The 24,749-nt window shown below is 43.3% G+C and overlaps 1 protein-coding gene across 1 annotated transcript in view; it reads right to left on the reverse strand.

Moving 5' to 3' along the window:
* The window catches only part of LOC129185026 (ubiquitin-conjugating enzyme E2 E2), a 31,768-nt gene extending 21,167 nt beyond the window's left edge, over positions 1-10,601 (reverse strand). Inside the window, exons 1-3 of the mRNA XM_054781658.1 lie at positions 10,429-10,601; positions 6,970-7,153; positions 4,838-4,888 (exon numbers count right to left, since the gene is read on the reverse strand). Of these exons, the coding sequence (XP_054637633.1) occupies positions 4,838-4,888; positions 6,970-7,145 (227 nt within the window). The 5' untranslated portion in view covers positions 7,146-7,153; positions 10,429-10,601. The remainder of the gene's footprint in view (positions 1-4,837; positions 4,889-6,969; positions 7,154-10,428) is intronic.
* Between the last annotated feature and the right edge of the window lie 14,148 nt (positions 10,602-24,749).

Genomic DNA, 24,749 nt, shown 5'->3' on the forward strand with positions numbered 1-24,749 from the left:
ATCTCGACACATATGGATGACACACAAACTATGTGAATTATGTATGTGGGGCGCTCAACACACATCCTAGTCTGCAAGTGCGACGTACTGAAAAAAATGGACATTTTGCTCAAACCTGACACCAGTGCAATGTATGAAAGACATACGTTGGCCGTACGGACGTCGCACAGACGTACGACCTGACTACGTTTGTCTTGCAACCTGAAAAAAACGTCAGCACCCGAAATTTTGACATGACAAAGAACCTCTGCAGCTGTTGTGTGTCAGGCACTCGCCCTCTATATGTTCCTTTTTTCCCCCCACATAGACTGGCTGTAGGAGCCCGTACGACACTGGTGGTGACCTACGCTTAAAGCTACACAAGCTGAAATAAGTAATTTTTTTAAAGTGCAGTTATCCCTCGCCATATCATGGTTCGAACATCACGCCCTCACGCTCTCGGTTTCTCAAAAATTAATTAATAAATGGCCGCAGTTTCGTGATTGACTATGGCCTATTAGCAAAAAAATATGCATATTACAGAAGTTTACGTATTCTTGGCCTTAATTAAGCATTTTCAAGCATAAAAATGACTAAATTAACTAAAATACAAATACAGTTTAAGGGATTAAAGAACGTTGATGAACTGTGGTCTATCCTGGCCACTAGATGCTGTCAACAACAATGATTGTAAGTTTGAATGATCTCACAACAGGCACAATAACAACAACAATTATAATAATCATACTAATAAGAAGAAAATCGTGTACTGTTTTGGCCGTACAGCTAAAACTCAACTGAATCCCCAACGTCACTTCCTGTCCACACGTCTGCAAGATATTAAAAACACACATGAGCATGAGTCGAATTATTTCTTATTATGTCTACTACTGTATATTGGGTAATATGAGCGTAAAGGTGACTACAGGGGTGTTATTCTATGTTTAGAGGGCTCTAATAATATTAAAAAGAAGTAGAAGGTGGTACACAGGTTTTCTATACCCTACAAAAATAATTGATTTATAAAATCAGGAATCCTACTTTGCGGAAATTCATTTATCGCGGTCATGTCTGGAGTGGGAAAATCTGAAAACGCCGGCGTGTCAGTGTCACACGCAGAAACAATGACATCACCGACCCACCGCCACCCCGTCGCTGCAACATGAACAGAAGTGAGCTTTGACGACAAGCCAACATAATATCTGAATATTTGGACTAGCGTGACTCACCCCTATGGACATCCTCCTGATATTTGGATATTTGGTTGTATGATGATGCGCAGAAGTAATTCCACTTCCCGCAAGTCTAGATGAGCCTTGGAAAGCAGAAGACGTTTTTGCTTCTTCTATGGTTTGGTGTGTCACGTGGTTCCTTCTGAGAGTCTGTTCACAGCGCCACACTTAGGTGTGCCTTGTGTATTACATCGTTTTCCCTCAGTGATCCATTCCCGTCTGGATGCAACTATTTAGTAATCCGGCACAGTGAGGATGTGAATTTTTTTCAAATAGCCAATAAATTTAATCTCAGGAGCGTTCCCGTGTGCACAGGGCTTGGTGTCGCCAAAAAACTAACCACCACCTCACTTTAGCTGAAAAGACAGCACGTGTTCAATTGCATACTGTATATATATTCATTGGATTTTTTTTGCTGTTCATGATGCCCCCTGAAGAAGGAAGGACTCTGTTAACTAACAATCTAATTCAACAAACAATAAATTACTTCTTCCCACTTTTGTTCAGCCTTTCAGCAAAAACCAATTGACATATTTTGGCTTACCTCCTGCATTATAATACGCTCAGTAGATGACAAAGCCATTAGTCTTGTTGCTCTGCTTGGTTGGGGAGTTGTTTAATTACAATTTCATTAACATAAAAATACCATTAAATGGGTCAAAATGGAAGGAGGAGATGTGAAGTTCTCAAGAACTGTTACACGTACACAGACTGTGAAGGCGGTCCAAAACAAAAAACAGTCTGTGCAGCAGAAACAATGGATGAACGACATAATCTGCTGTATTTTTAAGATCGGATAATATCGGCTTCCGCCACAAGTTCGGGCCACTCAACTATCGCCACCCGCAAGAAGTAGAAAACGCAACACCACCATGCAGACATGTTCACGGTGTACCGTGGTGAAGTTAGTTTCACGTTGGATATTCGGCCCCGTAGCTACAGCGGTAGTTCCTGCTCACTGTGTCTGGACTGCTGTGTCACTGTGCGGGAATCTCGCACGGGAAGTGCCGCTCTAACCGCTGGTTGTTTATACTAGGGATCGTCAATAAAGTACTACTGTATTGTGTTTGAAGACAGTTTGTAAAAAAAAAAAAAAAAAAAAAAAAAGTCATACATTCTAAATCACACCACAAATTGATCTATACCCATGTCAAATGATTAGTCCCACCCTAAAAGTATTTTGCACACCCAGTTTTCCAATTTTATCTTTTAATGGATGGACTTTTATTGGATCTTTTATTGGATTAGGGACCTGACTCACAGAGGTTTGTTTCAAAAGACAAACAATATTGTAAAAAAGTACATTCAGCAATAGTTTGGTTGCATTATTTTTTAATGCTTTTAAGAGCTTTTTCATATCCATATTCAATTCCACAAATTCATGTTTGTAACAAAAGCTTATTATTAAAAAAAAGAAAATAAATAAATAAATAATAATAATAGGATTCGTACCGGATCGGATCGTCAAGACTAAAAGATCGGAAACCGAGAAATGTGGATCAGGACATCCCTAATTTTAAGACGGGTGAGGTACTCAAGTGGTGAAAATGTGCAGATGTTGAATTGAATTGATGCTGATAGACATGGCCGATACCTGTGTAAATCGGAAATTTCCGATACCACCTGCAGAGACTTCTGATCCATGCGTCACGTCTGTGCTTTTGTGTTGTCAGCAAACATAGCTAGAAGAGCATCAGCAAACGCAGCCGTCCTCCTCACCTGACACGTTCACAGACACACAAAACAGTTGGACATCGCAAACTCGAACACTACATAAAACGTCCGGGTTGTTAATATCATGCTTGCCTGTAGAGAGGAGATTATTCCAGCCTTATATAAAATCAATAATAATAGCAATGCAGCAACCAGGAAGTTATGTGCGATGTTAAGAGTTGTGTGTTTGCGTTGCCTGTGAAGCCGCCAATGCATCAGGGAGAGCTCTTGCGCGTGTGTGTGTGTGTGTGGAGACAGCTACACTCGCTGACATTCTTGTACTTACAGTGTATTTGCTGATATTCTTTTGCCGTGGTTGCATAATAGCAAACAGAGCTCCCGTATCAACTGGTATCGGCCAATATTCAAATTTGGAAGTGAAAAAATGTTGGTCGGTAACTGTAGGCAGAAGATCCGAGTTGTTCAGTGATGACACACCTGCACAAACTGAAGCTACCCATTGTGCAGAGGAAAACACTACTTTCAGTCGCCTTGCAGATGATGATAAGATGATCAAGCAGACGGGAGATTTCAACTGCATGACGAGGACATCGTGCTGAGGTGGCCAGGACAAAATGGAGAAGTAGTCGAGACGAGATGACATAAATCAACCGGCCCCCGCCTGGCGCTGCGTTTGTGTAACGCTCCCAAGTGGATCTCTTTAGCGCGACTCTCCTCCTGCCTGCTGAAGAAGGCCAACAGCCTGTGACTCCATTTGTCGCAGCCGCTGAAATGAATAACCTTTCAGGCGAGCCTGGCTGGGAGCGGGAGGCGCGCGGCATACAAACAAGCGAGGCCGTCTCCCGCCTGCCTGCGCCATTTGCCCGATAAATGTAGCGCCTCTCCCGGCATGGTTGTTAAGGTGTAATCTATTTGTATATATCACGGCAAAGCAATTATCATATGGAGGTATAATTTGGAGTGTGTGTGGACACACACGCTGTAAGGGATTATCTTGAGGAAGCTTAATTGTTTCCCAGGCAACTCGTCCCCCACTAAGATGGTGATGACTGTGAAATCTCCTCTGGCGATTATTTTACTTTCAAATTACTTGTGTCCTCCAGCCAAATCCTTCATGTGAGCCTACCTACTTTTATTTTTAAAGGGGTGCGTTTGCGGGTGGAGTGGCGGTGCGGGGGTCTGAAATAGAGTCGTCGAGGAAAACATGTCTTTCAGCCTCCGGTACCACAACTGGGCTGCAGTGAAAAGGTTAGCTCAGTGTTTACCGCTAATGATGGCGGCTGACTGACGAGACCCGGCGGAGGTGATTAATTCGTACAATAAACAAGGCCGTCGAGGGCGCGGTGATTCCAAATGGCCTGATGACTCATACAAACTGTTTGTCTTAATCATTTGAAGCAGGTGCCCCGAGAACAAAGCCGAAGACGGTCAGAAAACATTAACATCATCGCCTCAGACAATCTCGCACCGGGCAGACGAGCTTCTCATCTCGAGCACTAGCGACAAAAGGCGGAGTCACTTTGTGTTATCCGAGCTGATAAAAAGCGTCTCACTCCGCGGCCTCCCCAAGGCTCGCTCCCGCTGTCACGTCAAGGGGAAGACGGATACACATGTGGCCACCGCCGCTCGCTCAACAGCAACATCTCTCTTCCTCAAAAGGCCCGAGAGGCGGTACAACATCACACAATAACCATTGTCTGTGCTAAATCCCCCGCTAGCGCAAGGAAGGAGAGGGGGGAGGGGGTTTGGGGTGAACGCTACAAGAATCGAAACCGGCTTTAAAGTGACACCACAGCTCATTTACTACCTTCTCACTGCAAGCGTAACACTAATGGAAAGAGGCTGTGTGTGCGCGTGCGTCTAATTCAGCTGAGATCATCACACACAAACAGCAGCATTGTGCAGGCCAGCGCATCAACACACACATTAGGGAGCAGATAAGAGCTTCTTACCTGCAGTTTGGAGGGGGGTCTAATGTAATTTCAGCAAGCTCCTTCTGAATCCTGAAAAGAGACATTATCAGCGTTTAGACATACTGTATTTAATGGTCTCTGTCAAGGCCTGAACGAACACGGTGAATATTATCTTTAACAATACGGCTGGTGCAATAAATATGCCGTTTTACTGACCGAGTGGACGGCATTTGTTTACCATGTTATTTGATTCTTCAAATACACTTGTAGCTGGAGTCATGTGATGCTTTGTTCAGACAGAAACATAGGAGTCTTTATTTTGAAACCTTCGCTGCGCCACGTCGTGTCCACCAGTAAACTATGCTTGTTTGTCTGTCAGTCAAAACCTAAACAGACGTTTTCACAGATGTGTTGAACATGGCAGAAAACCTTGCAGAAGAGCTTTGCACGCTTTAAAAACAGGACGGCAAACACCGGCTGTTCCGAAGTGGAACTTTTTACGGTCATTGTAGAATAAACACGGAACATCTGACGTCCAGACAAGAAAGTTGTCTGGCATAGCCTACTACCTGCTCAAACATGACGGACTCTCTCTCGCTCTATATCCACCCAAAACGGAGTGAATATAGGAAGTTTTACCATCAAAAACCCCTAAGGACATACAACTTTGGAATTTGACCCAAATTCACTGGAAGACGTACTGTAACTTATAATGAGACATCAGTTCAGTGAGCAACAAAAGATTAAACGTATGCAACAGTGGATTATGATGGCCACAGCTTGACCATGGAACAGACTATTTCTATTTACATTACATTTCCAATTTTAACATGTTTTTTTTCCGATTCCAAACAAAATCAGATGTTGAACTGCACCAGAGAAAGGCTTGTGTTAGACCTTAGACATTCTACTTCATTATTATCTTTGGTATAATATGTTTCTTCTCATCAAATACTCCATAAATCTCAAGGTTGTGTACAGGGTAAACCTACTCTGTTGTGATTGGTCAGGGTTCCAGGGTCGGCTCAAACACTTCAACCCTCAGAGATGCATTGAAACGCCCCCCTCAAGCGGTTATGTGCTAATGGTTATCAGCAAACCATAAATAAGAATTGGATATTGGACATATTTGGATGAATATTTGAGAATCTGTCGCAAAACGGTGCTTTGTTCATGAAACAGCTGTGCGTGGAGTGGAGTGGGGTATGTTTTAGCTCCCCAGAAAATCAAAAACTCTCCACATTGTTGCCTTATTCTGCAGCCTTACACAAACATTACACTAACATTCAAGACAAAGCGACCAATGAATGGTGCTTAGCAGTTCTACATCATGTAAAACAAGAGTACAGCATTGGAACATATACATAGGACAGAAAAGTTGCAACTGTAGCCTAGGGGCCCTTTCAATTGGTTCTCACTGGGTTGTACAGGTGTACCTAATGCGGTATAAAATGTCTAGGTGATTTTGTTGGAGAGAGGAAATCAATCAAATGATTATCAACTGCATACATCATCAAATAACAATTGTGTCACGATTGAACCGGTCCATCCACCCTCATGTGGTATAAAAACAGATATCAGCAGTCATCAATGGCTGCTTGGAAGGTCTCAACCCACTGCCTGGTCCTTGCAACTTGAACTTAACTTGATCTTTTCGCCAGAAAAACGACACTTGATGCCCATGATGGCGTTGAGACATTTTCCGTGACAGATCAAGAGATCATTCATGAAAAAGAACGCCAACTGCTCAAGGCTGAATTGCAGCGCCACGTTGTTGAGCCGAAGGCCACTCGAAGCTCAGCAGACATACAAAAAAAAGAGAACTTGTAAATAAAGCCATGTCTGTCTTTAAAGAGAAGTGCAGTAAAGAGATGGAGGATGCGCACCCATTCTATCAATTAGCCTGGATTGGAAATATCTTTCCAATGAGGGCAATGAAACTTTATTGATGTGACTGTTACCTCCTTTCCAACAGCTTTACAGTCCCACTAAATAGCAGGCATGTTTGAAATGACAAAGCCTGTGGGACTACCGTGCTTTTTATATAGCCTAACACCCTCAGGGCACAGAGGGGAGAGGCCTTTTGTTTTAACAAACAACCCTGTGTACCCGACACGCTACTGGGGGGGGGGGGGGGGGGGGGGGGGGGGGGGGGGGGGGGGGGGTCTTACCTCTTGGCACTAGTTGAAAGTTTAGCAGCGGTTTTACTCGAGATCTTTGTCTCCTTCTTTTTGGGCTGTGCTTGCTCACGCTCCTGTTCCGGCGGTACGGACTCCCTTTGTTCGATGTCAGAGCTTCCCCCGCTGGTGCTGGGGCTGTCGTCCGGTCTCTGCACTTCACTGGACATCGTGGGCCCTGGAAAAAACAAGACACAAAACAGTCATGTCAGGCCATGACAGCAAACACAGGAAAAAAAATTAAAACGTTATGAGGGAGCGTTTCCCAGGACTGTGATCTATTAGTCCGTAATGATCTCATCGTCAAATCTGAAATGGCCATGACGCATTTGCATGTAATTGTAATTGTAATGTAACGTAATCATAATGAACGCTGTCGGAAAAAGGAATAATGTGACAAAAAGTGAGTAAAAAACATAAAAAGCAAAACAAATATGTTTACAAAGCAAATGTACTTTCTTCAGTTGCTTCCTTTTGTTTTTTTGTTTTTTTTTTAAATGTCAAACAAGACGGAGCCACCTGTGAGCGCTTTTAGATGGGGCAGGGGCCCACTGCAGCACCTGCTGCTCGTTGAGAAGAGCAACTCATGCTTTCATGTCATATTCGCCATTTGCATTTGAAAATAAGGGATACTTTCCAGAACGTTTTTCCTGGAAATTAAAATACAGAGAACTATTAAAACGGGAGGGCATCTGGAAAGAACGGGAGGGCTGGAGAAGCTCGATACTTGCTTTCATGTCAGTGTCCCCCAAAGTCTCTTACACTACATTTGTCGCTAGTCCCTTTTTTTGTGGAAAAAGAGTATCTTGGGGGGGCTCTGATTACTTGCTAAATATAGTACCAAAGTCACCAAGTAGGCAAAACGGGTCCATCATGCTATGTCTTCTTATTCTCTGGCAAGCCAGGTGCGTATGAGGTGTGTTACGTAGCTACAATGCATACCACCACCTACTATACAGAGCTGTAACGACAAGTTACATTCACAGATAGTCCCATTATAATGTGTTTGAGCAAAGGCAGGTAGCACCACATTATTAGCGGCGGGCACAAATGAATGTAAGGGAAACACTGCATATACACAACAATGGATAATTTATGATACATTGCACTGTATTTGGACAAAGACCGCTAAATCCTGTGATTCAATTGGACAGATAAGTGGCGTCGTAGGAACAACACAGTGCTGTGGTCCACCAACAATTTTCTTTTCAAAAACATGCCTTTTCAGTCCCGATTTCAAATATTTGTGTTACTTGGGCTCCAAAATACCACTGTCCTGTAAACAAAATGCACCAAATCCACCCTGTTTTGATCAATCCAGGTAAATCTAGGAGGATAATAAAGCTGGGAAGCCTCAGATTGGAGCGTATTAGTTGAACAGATGTGCAGCTGGATGAAGCAGCTGGAAACAAGCCAATGACTTTGTTAAAACATACAGACAATAGATTGACACGCCATGCACTTCATTAGATATAATCCCACACAAGAGCTGTGTCCAAAATTCTGGTTTTACAAAAATATTAAAACTCGACTTTGATTGAGAGGTAATCACTTAACAATGTACTGTATATTCCCGTTGTGGTTGCAATCAGCTGTTTATTTTAGGTCGCCGATGGGGCCAAAATGTGCAGTACGGTACAGTGTGGGTTGACAACTACTCGATAGCTCCTTCAGTTTTGCTGAATTTATAGCTGAAAGGTTGGTTTGAACTTCATCGCTGGCTACAGAAGTAACACTAAATGTGCTTCCATCCACTCGTGTTTAGGAATGCATGGCCGTGCATCTCTATCTAAAGGCAGCTTGTAATAAGATCTCATTACATTTGGCAGGGCATGCTGTGTCGGGGATGTCATGAACTAATCTTCAGGGCCATGTGCTTTCATTTGAAAGAAATTACACTGTTTTTGTTTGCATCATCATTATTATTATTATTACAGTCCTCTTTGTTTTGTTCTGCTTGAAAGAAACTTCCAATGGCCTTTCTGCCGTTCTTGCGAAGTCCCGGAAGGACAGTAGATGGGGACTTTTTTTAATAGAGATGACTGGAAAAAAACAAAATAATCCATCAAGTAAAAAAATAAATTAAAAACTTAAGTCAATTAAGTCATGCGATCGACAGGGCGAGTTGGCTCTGCTGCGCTGGGGCACAGAGAGTGAGGAGGAAGTGTCTGCCATCACGCTAACAACAGTGCAGCGCGGGTCCTTGGGCAAAATGCAGCTTCTTAAGTAATTGTGGATATTTATAAATTAGATCACATTTTAGTGTAAATTGAGACTGTGATGTTTAAAACATTTTTTGCCCTACCCCTTAAGCAGATGACAAAAACAAGCTAACATGTATGAGATGGAGGTGAAGTTAGTCACATAATTTTATAGTTATATATTTTCATGGGTGGAAGCCATTTGAATTGTGCTTTGATCTAACTGTGTGTAAGAATGCATGGGAAAGATCCAAAAGATGCCCAGTGGGATTCAACTGTGGTCATCAATCATGTATTCTCATGCATTGGCGCCCATCTATAGGAATGATACGGCTCCATGTAATGACATCTCATCACACTAGGCAGGTTATGTTGTGTCTGGCGAGTAGCTTAAATCCATTCAATGTGGCTTAAATGTAAAAGCACACAAAAGCATTCGTGACACATTAGCAAACCAACCGTGAAGACGTCATGAACCTCAATTTGAGCCCCTTGGCAGGCGATTAAAAACAAGTCCAGCATGAATGACCAGGATATCCGAGGGCATACATATTAAAACATTAAAGTATATATTTACACGAGTGTCAGCTATCTGACGGCTAAATCTAAAGTAGACAACAAGCTCGCCTTTCCCGGGGTTGGCGGAGGGGGCGTTTCATGGCGGTGGGAGACATCGCCACTCAAACGTAAATGTTAGCCGGATCAGTGGACATCGAGGTTATGACGCCTCCCACATCACCCAAAACAAGCACCGATGCTTGTTACGGTGCCTGCGCGTCGCCATACACCGCTCACAAGCGCGGGGCCGCCGCATTGTGTGGGTACTGCACACAATGGGGGTCGAGCGAGGACAGGACACCGATCCGTCCATGAACGTCACGGGGGAGCTAGCTAGCGTTAGGACGCTAAAAGTAGGGTGCGTTCCATCGCCGCTGCGGGTTTTAAAGGCAACAAGGGGGAAGATCAGGCCTCTGAGTTGGAAACTTAACGAAAAGACGCATAAAAGAAGGCGTTTGTGTTTGGACCCCCTTCCACGGAGACGACGGCGGGCTGATGGGAGGACGGTGATCGGCAGGGCTGGCTGAGTCCATCCTCGCCGACTGAGTGTCCACATTGTGACCCTGCCTCGGCACAAAGAGAGGCACGTCCCACACATCCACCTCCCCCCTCTCGCCTCCTCCTCGGCGGCGGACGGAGAAAAAACGCCACTTTTCACCGGACATTTGCTGACTTTTTCGCCTCCGAATGTTACCTGCTGGCGCTCGGCCGTCGATGCTGCGATGCGGCGTGGTTAATCCCAAACTAGGCGAGAGAAAAGGCTCCTCACACGGCGGCGTCCTGGATATTTAAAGCGCGGAGGCAGCAGGCAGCAAACAGCCGACAGAAGCGAGGTAGCCCTGGACCGCCTCCGCGCGCGCTCCCGATCACGCTCGGCAGAGGCGCGCACACGCCTGTGGCTCGAGGCAGCACCCGCACGAGGAGGCCACACGGGCGCGCGCGCGCATTAATGAATCAGTTAAAAACACTGACAACAAAAGACATCCTGCTGATGCCAGTTAGCGAGCTGTTGCTACGCAATGTTTCACACACGGAGGCTAGCGTTTAGCAAACAGTGTGATTGTGTGTGTGCCATTGTTTTTGTACTGCCGCTTTGCTGCAGTGCACACAGCATGAATGCATGGTGGCCCCCCCTCCATCCATGCACAGCGACTGTGACACTCACACATGCAATACATGCAGAACAAGCAGCAGGCTTGTCTCTCACTGTAAAACATCCAAGCGCTCCAGGCCTCCTCGGCTCACTTTTTGAGACTGGAGTGGCCACTGAGCTAAAGCTTGTTACGTCACACCGTCTGCATACTTGGCTCGCAGGAAAAAAATAGTTTCATTTCCAAACCACAAAGCCAAAAAGTTCATTTTCACATGATCCTGTGATGCAGAAATGGAAACAAGTAAGTGAAGAGGAAACATTCAATGAGTAAATGCATATTTGACTTCTAATCGAAAGAGTTCCAATGCCGCTAGCTAAACATACAGGTATGCTATATACAACTAGCGAGCTAGCTGGTTGCTAACTGTTTTTTAGTTTGTCCGGTAAGCAATTTATTTGGTTAGGTGACACTATAAAGGTAACATACTCAGTTATTAAACAGACACAGTGTCGTAAACAATTGTACAATGCCCAATGGGATTCATTGTGGCTGTCTATGACTGTATTTTTAGTTTGTTTGGGATTATTTATTGACTTTATGAGAAAATGCCATTTTCGTTCTTGCTTCATATGAATTTTTGATTTTTCTTCTGTGGCTGGTTTTGAATGTGCAAGCTTTCAGCCCTCAAGCCGTTTCTTCACGGGCTACGACTGTGCAGGCCCATAAAGGCAAAATAAAGAAAACTAACCATTAAATATATATTATTAATACTCACAAAACAAATAGAAGAAGAAAAGCTTTTGAAATGTGGGACAATAATTGGTGAGGGGTGAAATATTGAAGCGCTCAGTGTTTTACTGAGTGTCCAATGAATTTAAGTGCTAATAGCGAAATAACTGCCATAAACAGCTATAAATGTCGATGAGGCTATTATTCTTGATACTTATTCATCACCACTGTGCATTGTCGCGGTGCTACTTGTTCCGCTGCATTTCTCAATGGGGTGGTAAGCATGGTAAACATAAACACATACTGGGAAATTTCGTGTGACCGTGTGGAATGGGGGGCCATTCTTGGCATTGCCCACCCCCGTGGGGGCCCATCCTGGCTGTGTAGGGTGGGCCAGGCTGGGTGGTGGGAGGCAGTCCATCACCTTTCATACATTCTCAGTGACAGTTACACATACACACATGCGCACATATACAGTATATATGCACGTGTCCCGAAAATGTATGCACTTGCTGCAACTGTCTGTCATGCCAAGTCTAAGACATGATGGGCATTCCCACACTACCATTGCAATGTTAGATCTGTCCTCGATGAGATCTTGACAAACCAGTGGATTGGAGGGAGGGGTTTCAGTGAATATCCTCCGCGTTCACCAGACCTCACACCACTAGACTTTTTTTTTATGGGGATACCTAAAAGCTAAGGCTACATGATGAGATCTGTAGCAGTCATTGAGAGCAGTCATTGAACGTGAATGCACGCCAATACCAATGGAATTGTTTCGTTTTGTGTGCGATGCCTTTGCCTCGCGTTGTCAGCCGTGTCTGGACCAAAGGGGACGGCAGTTTGAGAAAAGGCCGTGACAGAACAATAAAATGATGTTTGTAAATTCTATTACATTTTGAAAATTGAACACTTTATAATAAACAACTAGTTTACAATGATGTAACAGGAGGAGAGTATCCTACACTTTTCCCTGGCAGAGCAAATCTGTTTAGCCTGTAAGGGCATCCAAACGAACAATACGATTTGCCCCAGTGGCTGGACAGGACAAAAAGAATATGGTTTTGTTAAATGAATACCTCTCTGAAAGTGTCAATTAAAAGTGAGCATTGTTATCTTTTGTAAAGGCAGAATTTGTGATACAGTTCTTGTGTTTTGGATCTGAAAGCAAGGATTACAGCTCATCGTGAGATCAGGGAATGCTGTGTGCTCACCTTCACAGAAACCTGGCTGACGGAGGATATACCGGACTCGGCGATCCACTTGGAAACATTTGCCGCTTACCGGGGAGATCGCACCTCGACGTCTGGTAAACACAGAGGTGGCGGCGTCTGTTTTTACGTAAACAAACGGTGGTGCACAGACGTACAGACGATGGAAAAGCACTGCTCGCAGAACATTGAGCTGCTGATGGTAAATGCAGACCTTTTTATTTGCCTCGTGAGTTTAGCGCTGTGTATTTAACTGCTGTTTACATCCCACCACGAGCTAACACCGCTAACGCACTAGGCCTCCTGCATGACATCATTGATAAACACGAGACCAAACACCCGGACGTATTCATCATATCTGGCGATTTCAACCACTGTAACCTCAGGACTGTCCTCCCCAAATATTACCAGCATGTGAGCTTTCCCACAAGGGAAAATAACATCCTGGACCAAGTCTACAGCAACATGAAAGGTGCTTTGAAGGCTGTTCCAAGACCCCACTTTGGAAAGGCTGACCACATCTCCATATTCCTTTATCCAACATACAGACAACTTCTTAAACAAGCTCCCCCTGTACGTACAGCAGTTAAAGTGTGGAATGAAGAAACTGATCAAGTACTTCAGGACTGCTTTAGCTGCACAAACTGGGATGTGTTTAAAACTGCAGCGGGGAGGGAAGATTGTACTGTTGATTTGGATGAATATGCTTCTGCTGTTACTGGCTACATTAGCACATGCATAGAGACTGTTACCACCACCAAGTATTACAGAAAATACCCTAACCAAAAACAGTGGATGAACTGTGATGTAAGGGCTAAGCTACGTGCTCGTTCGACTGCATTTGTCATGGGCACCGCTGAGGACTACAAAAAGGCCAGATATGACATGAGGAGGTCCATACGAGAGGCCAAAAGACAGTACAGACAGAAGCTGGAGGGCTGCTATTTCACCTCAGACCCTCGGCGCATGTGGGCGGGGCTCCAGCACATCACAGACTATCGACAGCGGAGTAGCGTAGCCACGTCCAGCCAAACCACACTTCCAGATGAGCTGAATGAGTTCTATGCCCGCTTTGACACCCAAACTCCTGATGAGCAGAGAGGGTGGCTGGACTTGGGGAGCACACAGGACTCACCTCTCATGGTGACATCAGCTGATGTGCGCAGGGTTCTGAACAAAACAAACCCACGAAAAGCAGCAGGCCCAGACAACATCTCAGGACGTGCACTTCGGGTTTGCTCATCAGAGCTAGCTGATGTGCTTGCTGACATTTTAACCTGTCGCTCGCACAAGCATCTGTACCGACCTGCTTTAAGTCCACCACCATAGTGCCCGTACCCAAGAAGAGCAACGTGACCTGCTTGAATGACTATCGCCCTATAGCACTCACTCCTATTGTAATGAAGTGCTTTGAAAGAATAGTCATGACCCACATCAAAAAGAGCATCCCGGTCACTGTGGACCCTCTACAGTTTGCATATCGCCAGAACCGGTCCACGAATGATGCAGTCAACACTGCCATCCACACAGCCCTTTCTCACCTACAGGGCCAGGACACATATGTCAGAATGCTATTTATAGACTATAGCTATGCTTTTAATACAGTCAGCCCCCACAAACTCACAGATAAGCTCCTCACACTTGGCCTGTCACCCTCCCTCTGTAACTGGGTGTTTAACTTTCTAACAGGCAGGCCCCAGTCAGTCAGAGTCCACAATTGCACATCCAGCTCAAGAATTGTGAGCACTGGGACCCCACAGGGGTGTGTGCTGAGTCTGCTCCTCTACACGCTCTTCACCTACGATTGCGTGGCCTCCCAGAACAACACCAGCATCATTAAATTTGCAGATGACACTACAGTCATCGGCCTGATCACTGGTAGGGTTGAAACATCATACAGAAGAGAGGTGGCGGACCTAATAGCTTGGTGTCGTGATAACAATCTCCTTCTCAATACAGATAAGACTAAAGAGATGATCATCGACCCAAGAACAAGGGAAAAGGAGCCGCATAGACCCCTGTTTATTGATGAGACTGAGGTGGAGAGGGTGAAAACCTTCAAGTTCCTTGGCACACACATCAGCGAGGACCTCACCTGGTCTCACAACACCCAACAAATTCTGAAGAAGTCCCAAAGGAGACTGTACTTCCTGAGAAGACTGAGGAAATTTGGCATGTCCACCACAATCCTGAGTTGCTTCTACAGATGCACTATGGAAAGTGTCCTTACCGCCTCCATCACTGTTTGGTACGGTAACTGTACAACACGTGATAGGAAGGCACTCCAGCGGGTGATCAAGACCTCACAGAACATTGTTGGGGCAGCTCTCCCCTCACTGCAAGACATTTATAAAACTAGAGTCCTACGAAGAACACACAACCTCATCAAGGACAGCACACATCCACAACACTCATTATTCACACTCCTACCGTCAGGCAGACGCTACAGGAGTTTGAAGTCCAGGACCACAAGGCTGGCAAACAGCTTTTACCCACAGGCCATCAGGCTTCTCAACGAAGCACTCACACACGCCGCACGCAACACACGCACACACTCATAACTCTATTTATTCATTCATTCATTCATTCATTCATTCATTGGTATTCATGTCTCTTCTGTTGTTGTTGCTTAATTAATTAATTGGTATTTATGTTTCTTATGTTCTTATTCTTTCTTGTGTTTTCTTTCTTTTTTGGGAGAATGAACAGAATAAGAATTTCATTGCATAGTAGAACTGCTGTTTTACCATGCACATGACAGTAAAACTCTTGAATCTTGAATTTGCAGGTGTACCTAATGTGTTGGGTCCACGTGGGCACCGAGCTCTAACGTGAAACCAGATGAGGATCACAACCCAATATAATGTGAGTAAAGTGATATGGATACCAATTTTTACACTTGTCATATAAATGGTGAATTGAGGTTAATGATAACAGACACTGTAGTTCAGCAAGACGATACGCATTTCATAACCTTTTCCTTGAATTCCTGTAAAGTAACTTGAACCTTGAGCAGCACAATAATATTATTAACAAGCTTAGCTCCCCCACACCAAGGATTACCTCAGCGACTTTCCAGTTGCAGGAAAAGTCAGTGCAGGATTTTGATATTTGAACTAATTCACTCAGAGAGCTCTCATGGAGCATTTAAGCTATTCCGTATTTTATTTTCACACGTCGGTTTCCATGCAACCTTCCAGGCAGCATTTCTTTGCTGAATGTTTAAATAGTTGCAGAAGTAGTACTGTGAGGGGCCAGCGAGGAACTTTCACCATCAGTGCAAACCTGCCAACATATCTGAATTTGTCGTACTCGTCATGCAATTTGACTCTTGAATACGCTTGTATGCGTCACTGCTCTCCATTTTGCATTTCGCTGGTTTCAGTTCAGAGTACAGTCTGTGCAATACAGAGAAATAAATACACGGTCAGGCAAAATGATCTGACACATTTGCAGGTTAAATAAAAGGCAAAGTAAAGAAACAAGAAAGTGTTCTTATTTTGGAAAAGTACATATAATGCCATTCTGTTTCATTATGTTTTAAAAATGAAATCAGTCAAATGCGATCCATTATTGTCCACACACTCAATGCAGATCCAGTAGCTGTGAAGTTGGTCACCATAACAAGATGGTGTTTGGAGCTGCTACGGGATCATGTCTACCAAGATTGAAGTGCAAACGGAACGCTCGTCATGTTGCAGTTACACATTCCTTTGCTTTGATCAACGTTTCCACAATGAAAGCGCGATGCTCACCAGTCCAATTCATGGCAGCAACTGAAAAAGAAAGGAAAAACAATGGCATTAGAAAGAAACAAAGCAAAATGGCATTATATGAAAAAATGGCATTATATGTACTTTTCAAAAATAAAAACCAATAAAAAGCCTTTTATTTAACCTACACACGTGTCAGATCTTTTTGCCTGACCTGTAGATATCATCAGTTTGGCAATAGTATTTCAAATTGGGGTGGGAGGTGGCTGCCCTAACCCTATTATAAAGGTTGTAAAGGTTATAGAGGCTGTCATGAAATATATATGGGGGGGACCACCCTAAACTCTTACGAGTCGGAATTTGGCCAAAACATTACTAGTGGCTAACTTCTTTTTACATTTGTATGTAAAAAAAAAAAAAAAAATAGATGAGTGAGGCACCCCCGGGGACACATTTATACACAACCTATTCAATGAAGTTGAAAAAATGTTTTAACTCTTCAGTCTTAACTGTGGTTAACTTGTTTTTACACACGTATGACAGCTACAAATGTTAAAATGTGACTTTTACAACATTTCCTGTACAGTTAATAAAGCTTTGCTAGTGGGATAGACCCCGGAAAAGATGATTTTTTACATTATTATCTACGGGGAGGGATCAAAGACTCGGTTTTCTACAGAGTCCACAGTAATGAAAGAGAATTCTATTACAGTAATACATACGTATGTATGTCCTGTAATAATTTGGGTTACAAATTATTTCACCGAATTCCCCACATCAGATGAATTCAAGATTATAACATATGACTTAATACATCATTTACATGTGTTACGCAGCCTGTTAAAATCAGTCCTGAGTTGGAACACATATATCATAAACGAGAAAGGGTTTGGTAAATATGAATAAATATTTATGAGCACTGGCTTCAGGCATAGACCTTCTTTGCATTTGCATGATTTTCTATTTGTGCTGAACACCAGCAGGCTAATACTTCGCCCAAGTTTGCTTCGTCTACGGGCTGGCGTTCCTCCAACGCGTCAGTGTGAGAGGATCCCATTAAACGTGACCCTGAACGCTTGACTCGTAGCCGTTTGCTGCTGCAGTGACCTCCCCTGCGGGGACCAGTGGACGTGTCCCGTTTCAACTTTTACATCCGACCCCCCCCTCCCATTTACATTTTAATTGTAATCGCCACTGTGGCACTTGTGAAAAGGCCTCAGAGGAGGGTCAGCGCGCGGCGTTGAGGCTCGACCAACGTGACACGGGCCTGATTATGTTTCGTACAAAGCAGCTCATGGCACATAATGGCAAGCATATGACTGCCGTTTTGGATATTGCCCTCTTATTTAGGGCAATGTAACAACCTTTAATCTAATTTAGTAGATTTTAAGTGCAAGACATTGACGACTTTCTTCAGCCCATGGACGAAATTTTGATTTCAGAGGTGGGGGTAGTGGAAAACACATGTACACACACACACACAGGCAGAGACTCAAATGTTATTGTAAATGAAACACAGACTGTCGCCAACCCAGCTAATGAAAACACCGCTGTCTGTGCAAGACCAGGTGCTCATGGAATGACAGCGGGGACGGCCAATCACATGGTGGCAAAAAAAAACCCAACAAAAACATGGCTGAGCCAATCGATGAGCTGGTGGGAGGTCTAAAGGGAAAAGGGCTTCAGCTTCAGTGGCCGTTTTCTGGTTGGTCCTAGAGCTTGAAACATTTCTTTGTAGCGTAACATTGTTTTAGGGTGGAAGGAATACATCTTATCGTGTTAAGAAAGAGAGCCAGAGGCAGTCATCAAAAGAGCCACATGTGGCTCCTGAGCCATAGGTTCCCTACTCCTGCCCTAGATGGACCAAGTCAATATCAACCAAACATAAACAGTTAGTAGTGTGGTCTGCAACATATCAGAAAAGAGGCAAAAATGTCAATCACTTGCCTAAAACACAAAGTTAAGAGGTCTGCTTTTGTGGATGACGAAGGAAATAAAAAAATACTCACATCTGAAAGGCTGAAATCAGAGGATGTTTACATTAAAACAAAACAAAAAACGATGAATGCAATACCAAAATAGTTGTTGATTAATTGGGTAATTGATGAATCATTGATTCAGTGATTAATTGTTGCAGCGCTACAGTAAAGAAGAGTTGGATATTGGATAAAATTGGATGAATACCGTGAGGAAGGTCTTTAGCTTCCCATTGCTGCCTTACCCCGGTTTACATACTGTACATGTTGAAAAAACACTGTCACGATAACGGTACTGAGTAGTTGTTCTGGCTCCTTTATAACCACACTTTGACTTCTTCTCTGTCAATCCGCCACCATTGCGGTTGGCGTTGTGAAACTCAAAGAGTTCCTCAAATAGAATTCTTCACCACCTTCGCTAAAGCACCAATGCTGTTAGTGTCAACCGCGGGCCGCCGCAAGCTGATGCCCAAATAACGGGGATTAATAAGCGCGCAGTCAGAGGAAATGCAGTTTCCCCCTCCTCTCTCCAGGATTTCCTTTCTAAGAGTAAATCCTCTGAGGTCTGTGGGAGCGCCTGAGGGGACGCTCGGTGCTTTAAAACTGTGAGGAATAAATTGCTCAATACCTGGCTTTATACCAAAACTTGGTGTGACTTGTGGGTGGGGTGTTGGTTAATTGCATCAGCGCCTTGTTTCTCAATGCCACTTGAAAAAGGCAAAATAATAAATAAGCCTTCATGCTTTGGTCGATAAAACACATCAATATACGTCTGTGATTGCTGTGTGCTGTTGATGATTTATTTATACTATGCACTGTATTTGCAGGGGGGATAATAAGTATTTGAATAAATAACATTAAATAAAGGCAATGAAAGCTTGTTGGCAAGCACAGAAGTCAGATGTTTCTTGTAGTTGGTCACCAGGGTTGCACACATCACATGCTGGGATTTGGTCAGAAAAATAAACATATCCAAAGCAGAATGTTTCCACCTCAATGTTTGACAGTAGGGATGGTGGGGTGGGCTCAAATGGGCTTCAAACACGCCCAGTCCACTTCATGCCAAAGAGCTCACTTTTGGTCTTGTAACCACATCACATTCTCCCAAGCCGCGTGTGAGTCATTCAGGTGCTGACTGTCAAATGTTCAGACGGGTCTGTACATGTCTTCTTGAGCAGGAGGACCTTGTGGGCACTGCGGTATCTCGATTCATTAAGGAAAGTGTCTTACTAATGCTTTTCTTGCTGACTGCTCCCAACTTCATTGGCGTCATTAACCAGCACCTCCATTGTCATTCCGGGCTGGCCGAGTGGTTAGCATGCTGGCCACACGGTCAGGAGATCCAGGGTTTGAATCTGCTTTTGGGCATGTCTGTGTGGAGTCTGCATGTTCTCCCCGTGCATACGCGGGTTTTCTCTGGCTACTCCAGCTTCTTCCATCCTAGATTTGCATCGCTAAGGTCCTTTGACAGTTATTTGGTCTTGCCCATGGTGGTGGAGAGGTTTGTATGGAAGAGACTGTTTCTGTGACAGGTGTCTTTCATCCACATACAGCTTTCGTTTTAAAAGAATCAGCTGACATCATGTTAGTGATTCTCTAGTTAACATCCAGTAGGTGAAATTGTTGACAAGGACAAAGGCCGAAGATCCTGATGAATACGGTGTTCCCTTGTTTATCGCGGGGGATAGGTTCCTAAAATAGTCCGCAGTAAGTGAAATCTGCAAAGTAGCCGACTTAATTTTTTTGACAACGATTATATAATATGGTTTTAAGGCTGTCAAACCCCTCCCCATATACTTCATACAATTTTCTCAGACACGCAATAACATTTTCTCACATTTCTCTCTTGTTTAAACAATCTCAAAAATTTCAAACCTTTGTTTGAATTTTAATAATCAACCTTAATAATCAACACAAGAAATGATTAAGTCACTCACGTACATTTCACTCCTGTGACTGTGCCTTTTCGCCCTGGCGCTGTTGCGCTGTACTGTAGCGTTTTTTGTATACTTGTTAAAACATATTGCTGAAGACTAACAAGCTAGCAAGCAAGCGATGACACAGGAGACATGGCAGGACGGTACGAAGGAGATTGATTGACAATGGTCTACAGCAGGAGTGGCCAAACTTTTTCCAGCCAGGGCCAAAAACTAAAAAAGAATGCAAGGGCCATTTTGATATTTTGTAATGCAAAAAATAAAGTGAAAAAATATATTATTGCATATATTATTGAACTTTGCTCATTTTTTCCTGACCATTTTTGCTCTTTTTTCCCCAAATATTTCTTACTTTCTTCTTAAATAATATTTGTAAATTTTCTTCTCATATTACTTTCTTCCCATAATATTCAAAATTTTCCCCAACCTAATTTTCCAAAAATGACATTTTTATTTTGTTTTGTTTGTTTCTGATCTTTTTTGTTTTTGTTTTTGTTTTTTTACAAAAAACTGTATTTCGTCTTTAATATTGCAACTCTGTGCTACTAAACGACATTTTTTCCTCATAATTGTAAAATCATGAAAAATTGCGATTTTTTTTTGTCATTACAATACGACCTTTTTTTCTTAATATGTTGGCTTTATTCTCATAAAATTGCAGTTGTTTTTACCATTTCTGCTATTTAAAAATTTTTATTCCCGAAATATTTTGGCTTTATTTTCTTGACATTGTAACTTTTTCCACGACTTAAAAAATGACAGCTTAGTTGTTTTGTTTCACATATTTCAACTTTATGATTGTAAAATTATGTTATTTTTCCTTACAATATTTTGTTATTCTCATAAAATTATGACCTTTTCAGATTACAATTTTTTTTCTTTTAATATTTTGAGTTTATTCTTGTAAAATTACAGCTACATTTTTGTAAAATTCTATTTTTACAATGTGCCGCGAGCCAATAAAAAAAACAGCCGCGGGCCACAAAATGGCCCCCGGCCCCCACTTTGGACATCCCTGCTCTACGGCCGATCAGGATGCAGAAAACAATGGGCGGTGCAGACAGACGAGAGAGCTTAGAGAGACAGATAGAGATAGGCACACAACTTCCCACAATGCCATTCTTCTTAAAGGGCCAGGCTCAGCCTGTAACAGCGTTCATATGCTGTAATAAAAAAATACAGTGAAATAGCGGATCCGCGAAAGGTGAACCGCGTTAGAGCGAGGGAACACTGTAACAGACTGGAAGCTTTAAAAAGGTTGGTGGTGCTTGACATCTTTGTTTTTCCATCTGTTAACTATGGTTACCTGCAAGGAAACAAGTGCAGTCATCGTTGCTTAGGACAAAAAGGGCTTCACAGCCAAGGGTATTGTGCTGCTAGCAGGATGGCACCTAAACCAACCATTCATCAGATCATTAAAAACTTCAAGGAGAGCGGTTAAATTGTCGTAAACAAGGCTTCACGGTGCCCGAGAAAGTCCAACAAGCCTCTGGACTGTCTTCGAAAGTTGATCTAGCTGCGGGATTGGAGCACCATTACTACAGTGCTTGCTCAGGAATGGCAGCAGGCAGGCGTGATTGCATCTGCTTGCACAGTGAGGCTTTTGGAAGATGGCCTGGTGTCAAGAAGGGTGCATAGAAGACACGTCTCTCCAGGAAAAAAATCAGGGACTGACTGGTTTTCTGCAAAAAGTGCAGACATTGGACTGGGGTAAAACATTTTCTCTTACAAATTCCTTTTGTGATCCAGAAAAAAGCTTGTCCGGAGAAGAAAAGGTGAGCGCTAACGTCGGTCTTGTGTCATGCCAACAGTAAAGCACGCTGACATCCTTCATGTGTGGGGTTGCTTCTCAGCCAAGGGAGTGCACTCACTCACAATTTAGCAGGGGGGATCAAATACTTATTTCCCTCAATCTAATACAAATGAATATATAACCTTTTATTTGATGGGTTTTTTTACATTCTCTCTCTCTCTGTCGCTATAAACCTACCACAAGAACGATGGACTTTTCATACTGTATCTTTGCAAGGGGCTAAACTTACACAATCATCAGGGCATCAAATAGTTATCTAGCCCCACTGTATTCCTGGATGCCAGGGCAAAGCCTGTTTCATTCACATGTGGAAACTAATAACATTTGTGCCTCAGTGAATGACGACAAGGGCCCATAAATGTCCGTGCCCGCGATGATTTCAAGTGAACAGCTCTCATCTGATAAGACAAATATTCATTGCATGCACCCGCATAATATTGCCACTTTATTAGCGGAATAAAAGCTTGTCTGTGTGTTTTGCTGGCAAAGATAAGATACAAGCAGAGAGCGTGTGCACGGAGGTGAAAGTACTTGGAAAACGTGATGTGATGCTTTCATGAAATGTGCCTTTATTCATCTTTTACAAGCACCTTGGCGTAGATGCTCTCCAAGTCTTATTTCCCTCCAGGATGTTGGATGGCGTTGGGGTCATAAATTCCATCACACAAGTGGTGATGGAGGGCGCTGGAGGACAATGATCCTAAATACAACATCTTGCATTGCACAGGGCAGCAGAGAAAGAAATCAATATCCAATATATCCTCACACTGAACTAATGTCTTATCATAATCTCCCTCATTGTTACAATAAGCTGGCGTGCAAAAAAAGATGTGGTAGGACTGCAATGAAACACGGCCTTTTATGCACAAAATGAATTGATTTTGTCATCTCGTCACATGCAAAACACCTAACTCGTTAAGGAGAGGTTTACGACCACAGACATTCATGTTTGATTCTTTGCCAAATTAAGCGTGCAGTATACAGTATGCTGTACTTTTGTAAATGATGGCCTGTGGTCTGTATTCACTGAAATACAGAGTTGCAGAGGCCTTTTTCTGTACAAAGTAATATCAGAACGTTACCACTGTGTTACAATACACAACTGGCCTTTAGAACAAACCAAAATAAAAATAGAGATGAATGTCATAAAGGAACGTTAAGGTAACAATTTGCATAGATAGCTACCCGGAACATAAACATGGTGGGGTGACCACATGTCAGCAATGCTACTTTTACATACCTCGGTAGACGCTGCTGTTTTGAGTAGCAACTGTCACAGCAGTTATTTCTTTAATGTTGCCCTGTGAGCTTCTATGGACTGACAACTGCTATAGTTTTTTTCTGAGGAAGGTGTTGATTACATACTCGTGGCATAAAGTGGCATCGCCAACTGGTAGCTCGCATATTACAGAGATTTCAGTGTTTTGTGGAAGTGCTGAAATCCAAGAAGCCCAACGTCACTCAACATTGACGCGTCGCCAAATCACATCACGTCATGCCATCAAAGAAAAACAGAGCCAAGCTCCGCCACATCATGTCATGCCGCCAGGCAAAAAAGGAGCCAAGCTTACGAATTTCAAATCTTCTCCCGTACGTGGCGCGAATTTTACAGGTTTTTCATTCCGGCTGATTCTGCTTGATTCGTGCTGATCCGTGTTTAGTGCGACCGGTGTTCTCAGGTTGGCAAACATTGCTGTCATAAGTTTGATTTGCGCTTAAAAGGCAGAGACATGGCCCCTTGAGGATGTTGTTTACATGCCATCTCCTGTCCTGCACTTTGTTGTTATCGACTGTGCCTTTTGTGTTTGTGAGCGATCGCCCGCTGTGAGATCAATAGTGTCAACCGTGAAACAGGATTATGTAATGAATTCCCAAATGAAGAGATCATCTGCTGCATCCAGTGTTGGTTGTTAGCGTGGCGTCATCATTCTAACGGAGGTCTTGTGGCTTAGCCTCCGTTGTCATTAGATCAGCGTGATAAAGCGACTCGGGCCTCGACAGCGACCTATTAGTCCTGCATGTGAAGAAGGGCGCCGTTGGAGCGCCTCCACTTCCTCATCTCATCCCTGCGCAGGCCTCAAGGTTGGGCCGCAAGGTCGTGCACAGGGGGCTTTGTCATGGAAATCCTGTGGCTAAAATGTAAACCCTGGAACTAAACCAAACACCCGACCCTGTGTGTTTGCTCCCACCAACCACCACCCCCCCCCAGCAGATTGGATGGATAAATGTTAAGTGCGCTGGAGCGTCTGTAGACGTGTGTGGCTATAACCGTGTTAGCAAAATGTGTTTTACAGTAATCCCTCCTTTATCACAGTTAATTGATTGCGAATTAGGATTCCTTATTTATAAATGGAATATTTTCACAGGTAGAGCATAGAAAACATACTTACGACCTTCTAAATACAGTTTTTAACATTATTGCAGCACTCTAGACATGAAATAACATCCCTGTAGTCACCTTTACACTGGTATTACTCAGCATATAGACCTAATTACACAAAACAAGTTATTTAGCACTTGTGTGCTTGTGTGTGTTGCT

Source organism: Dunckerocampus dactyliophorus, chromosome 7 (assembly GCF_027744805.1).
Source record: "Dunckerocampus dactyliophorus isolate RoL2022-P2 chromosome 7, RoL_Ddac_1.1, whole genome shotgun sequence".
Lineage (NCBI taxonomy): Eukaryota > Metazoa > Chordata > Actinopteri > Syngnathiformes > Syngnathidae > Dunckerocampus > Dunckerocampus dactyliophorus.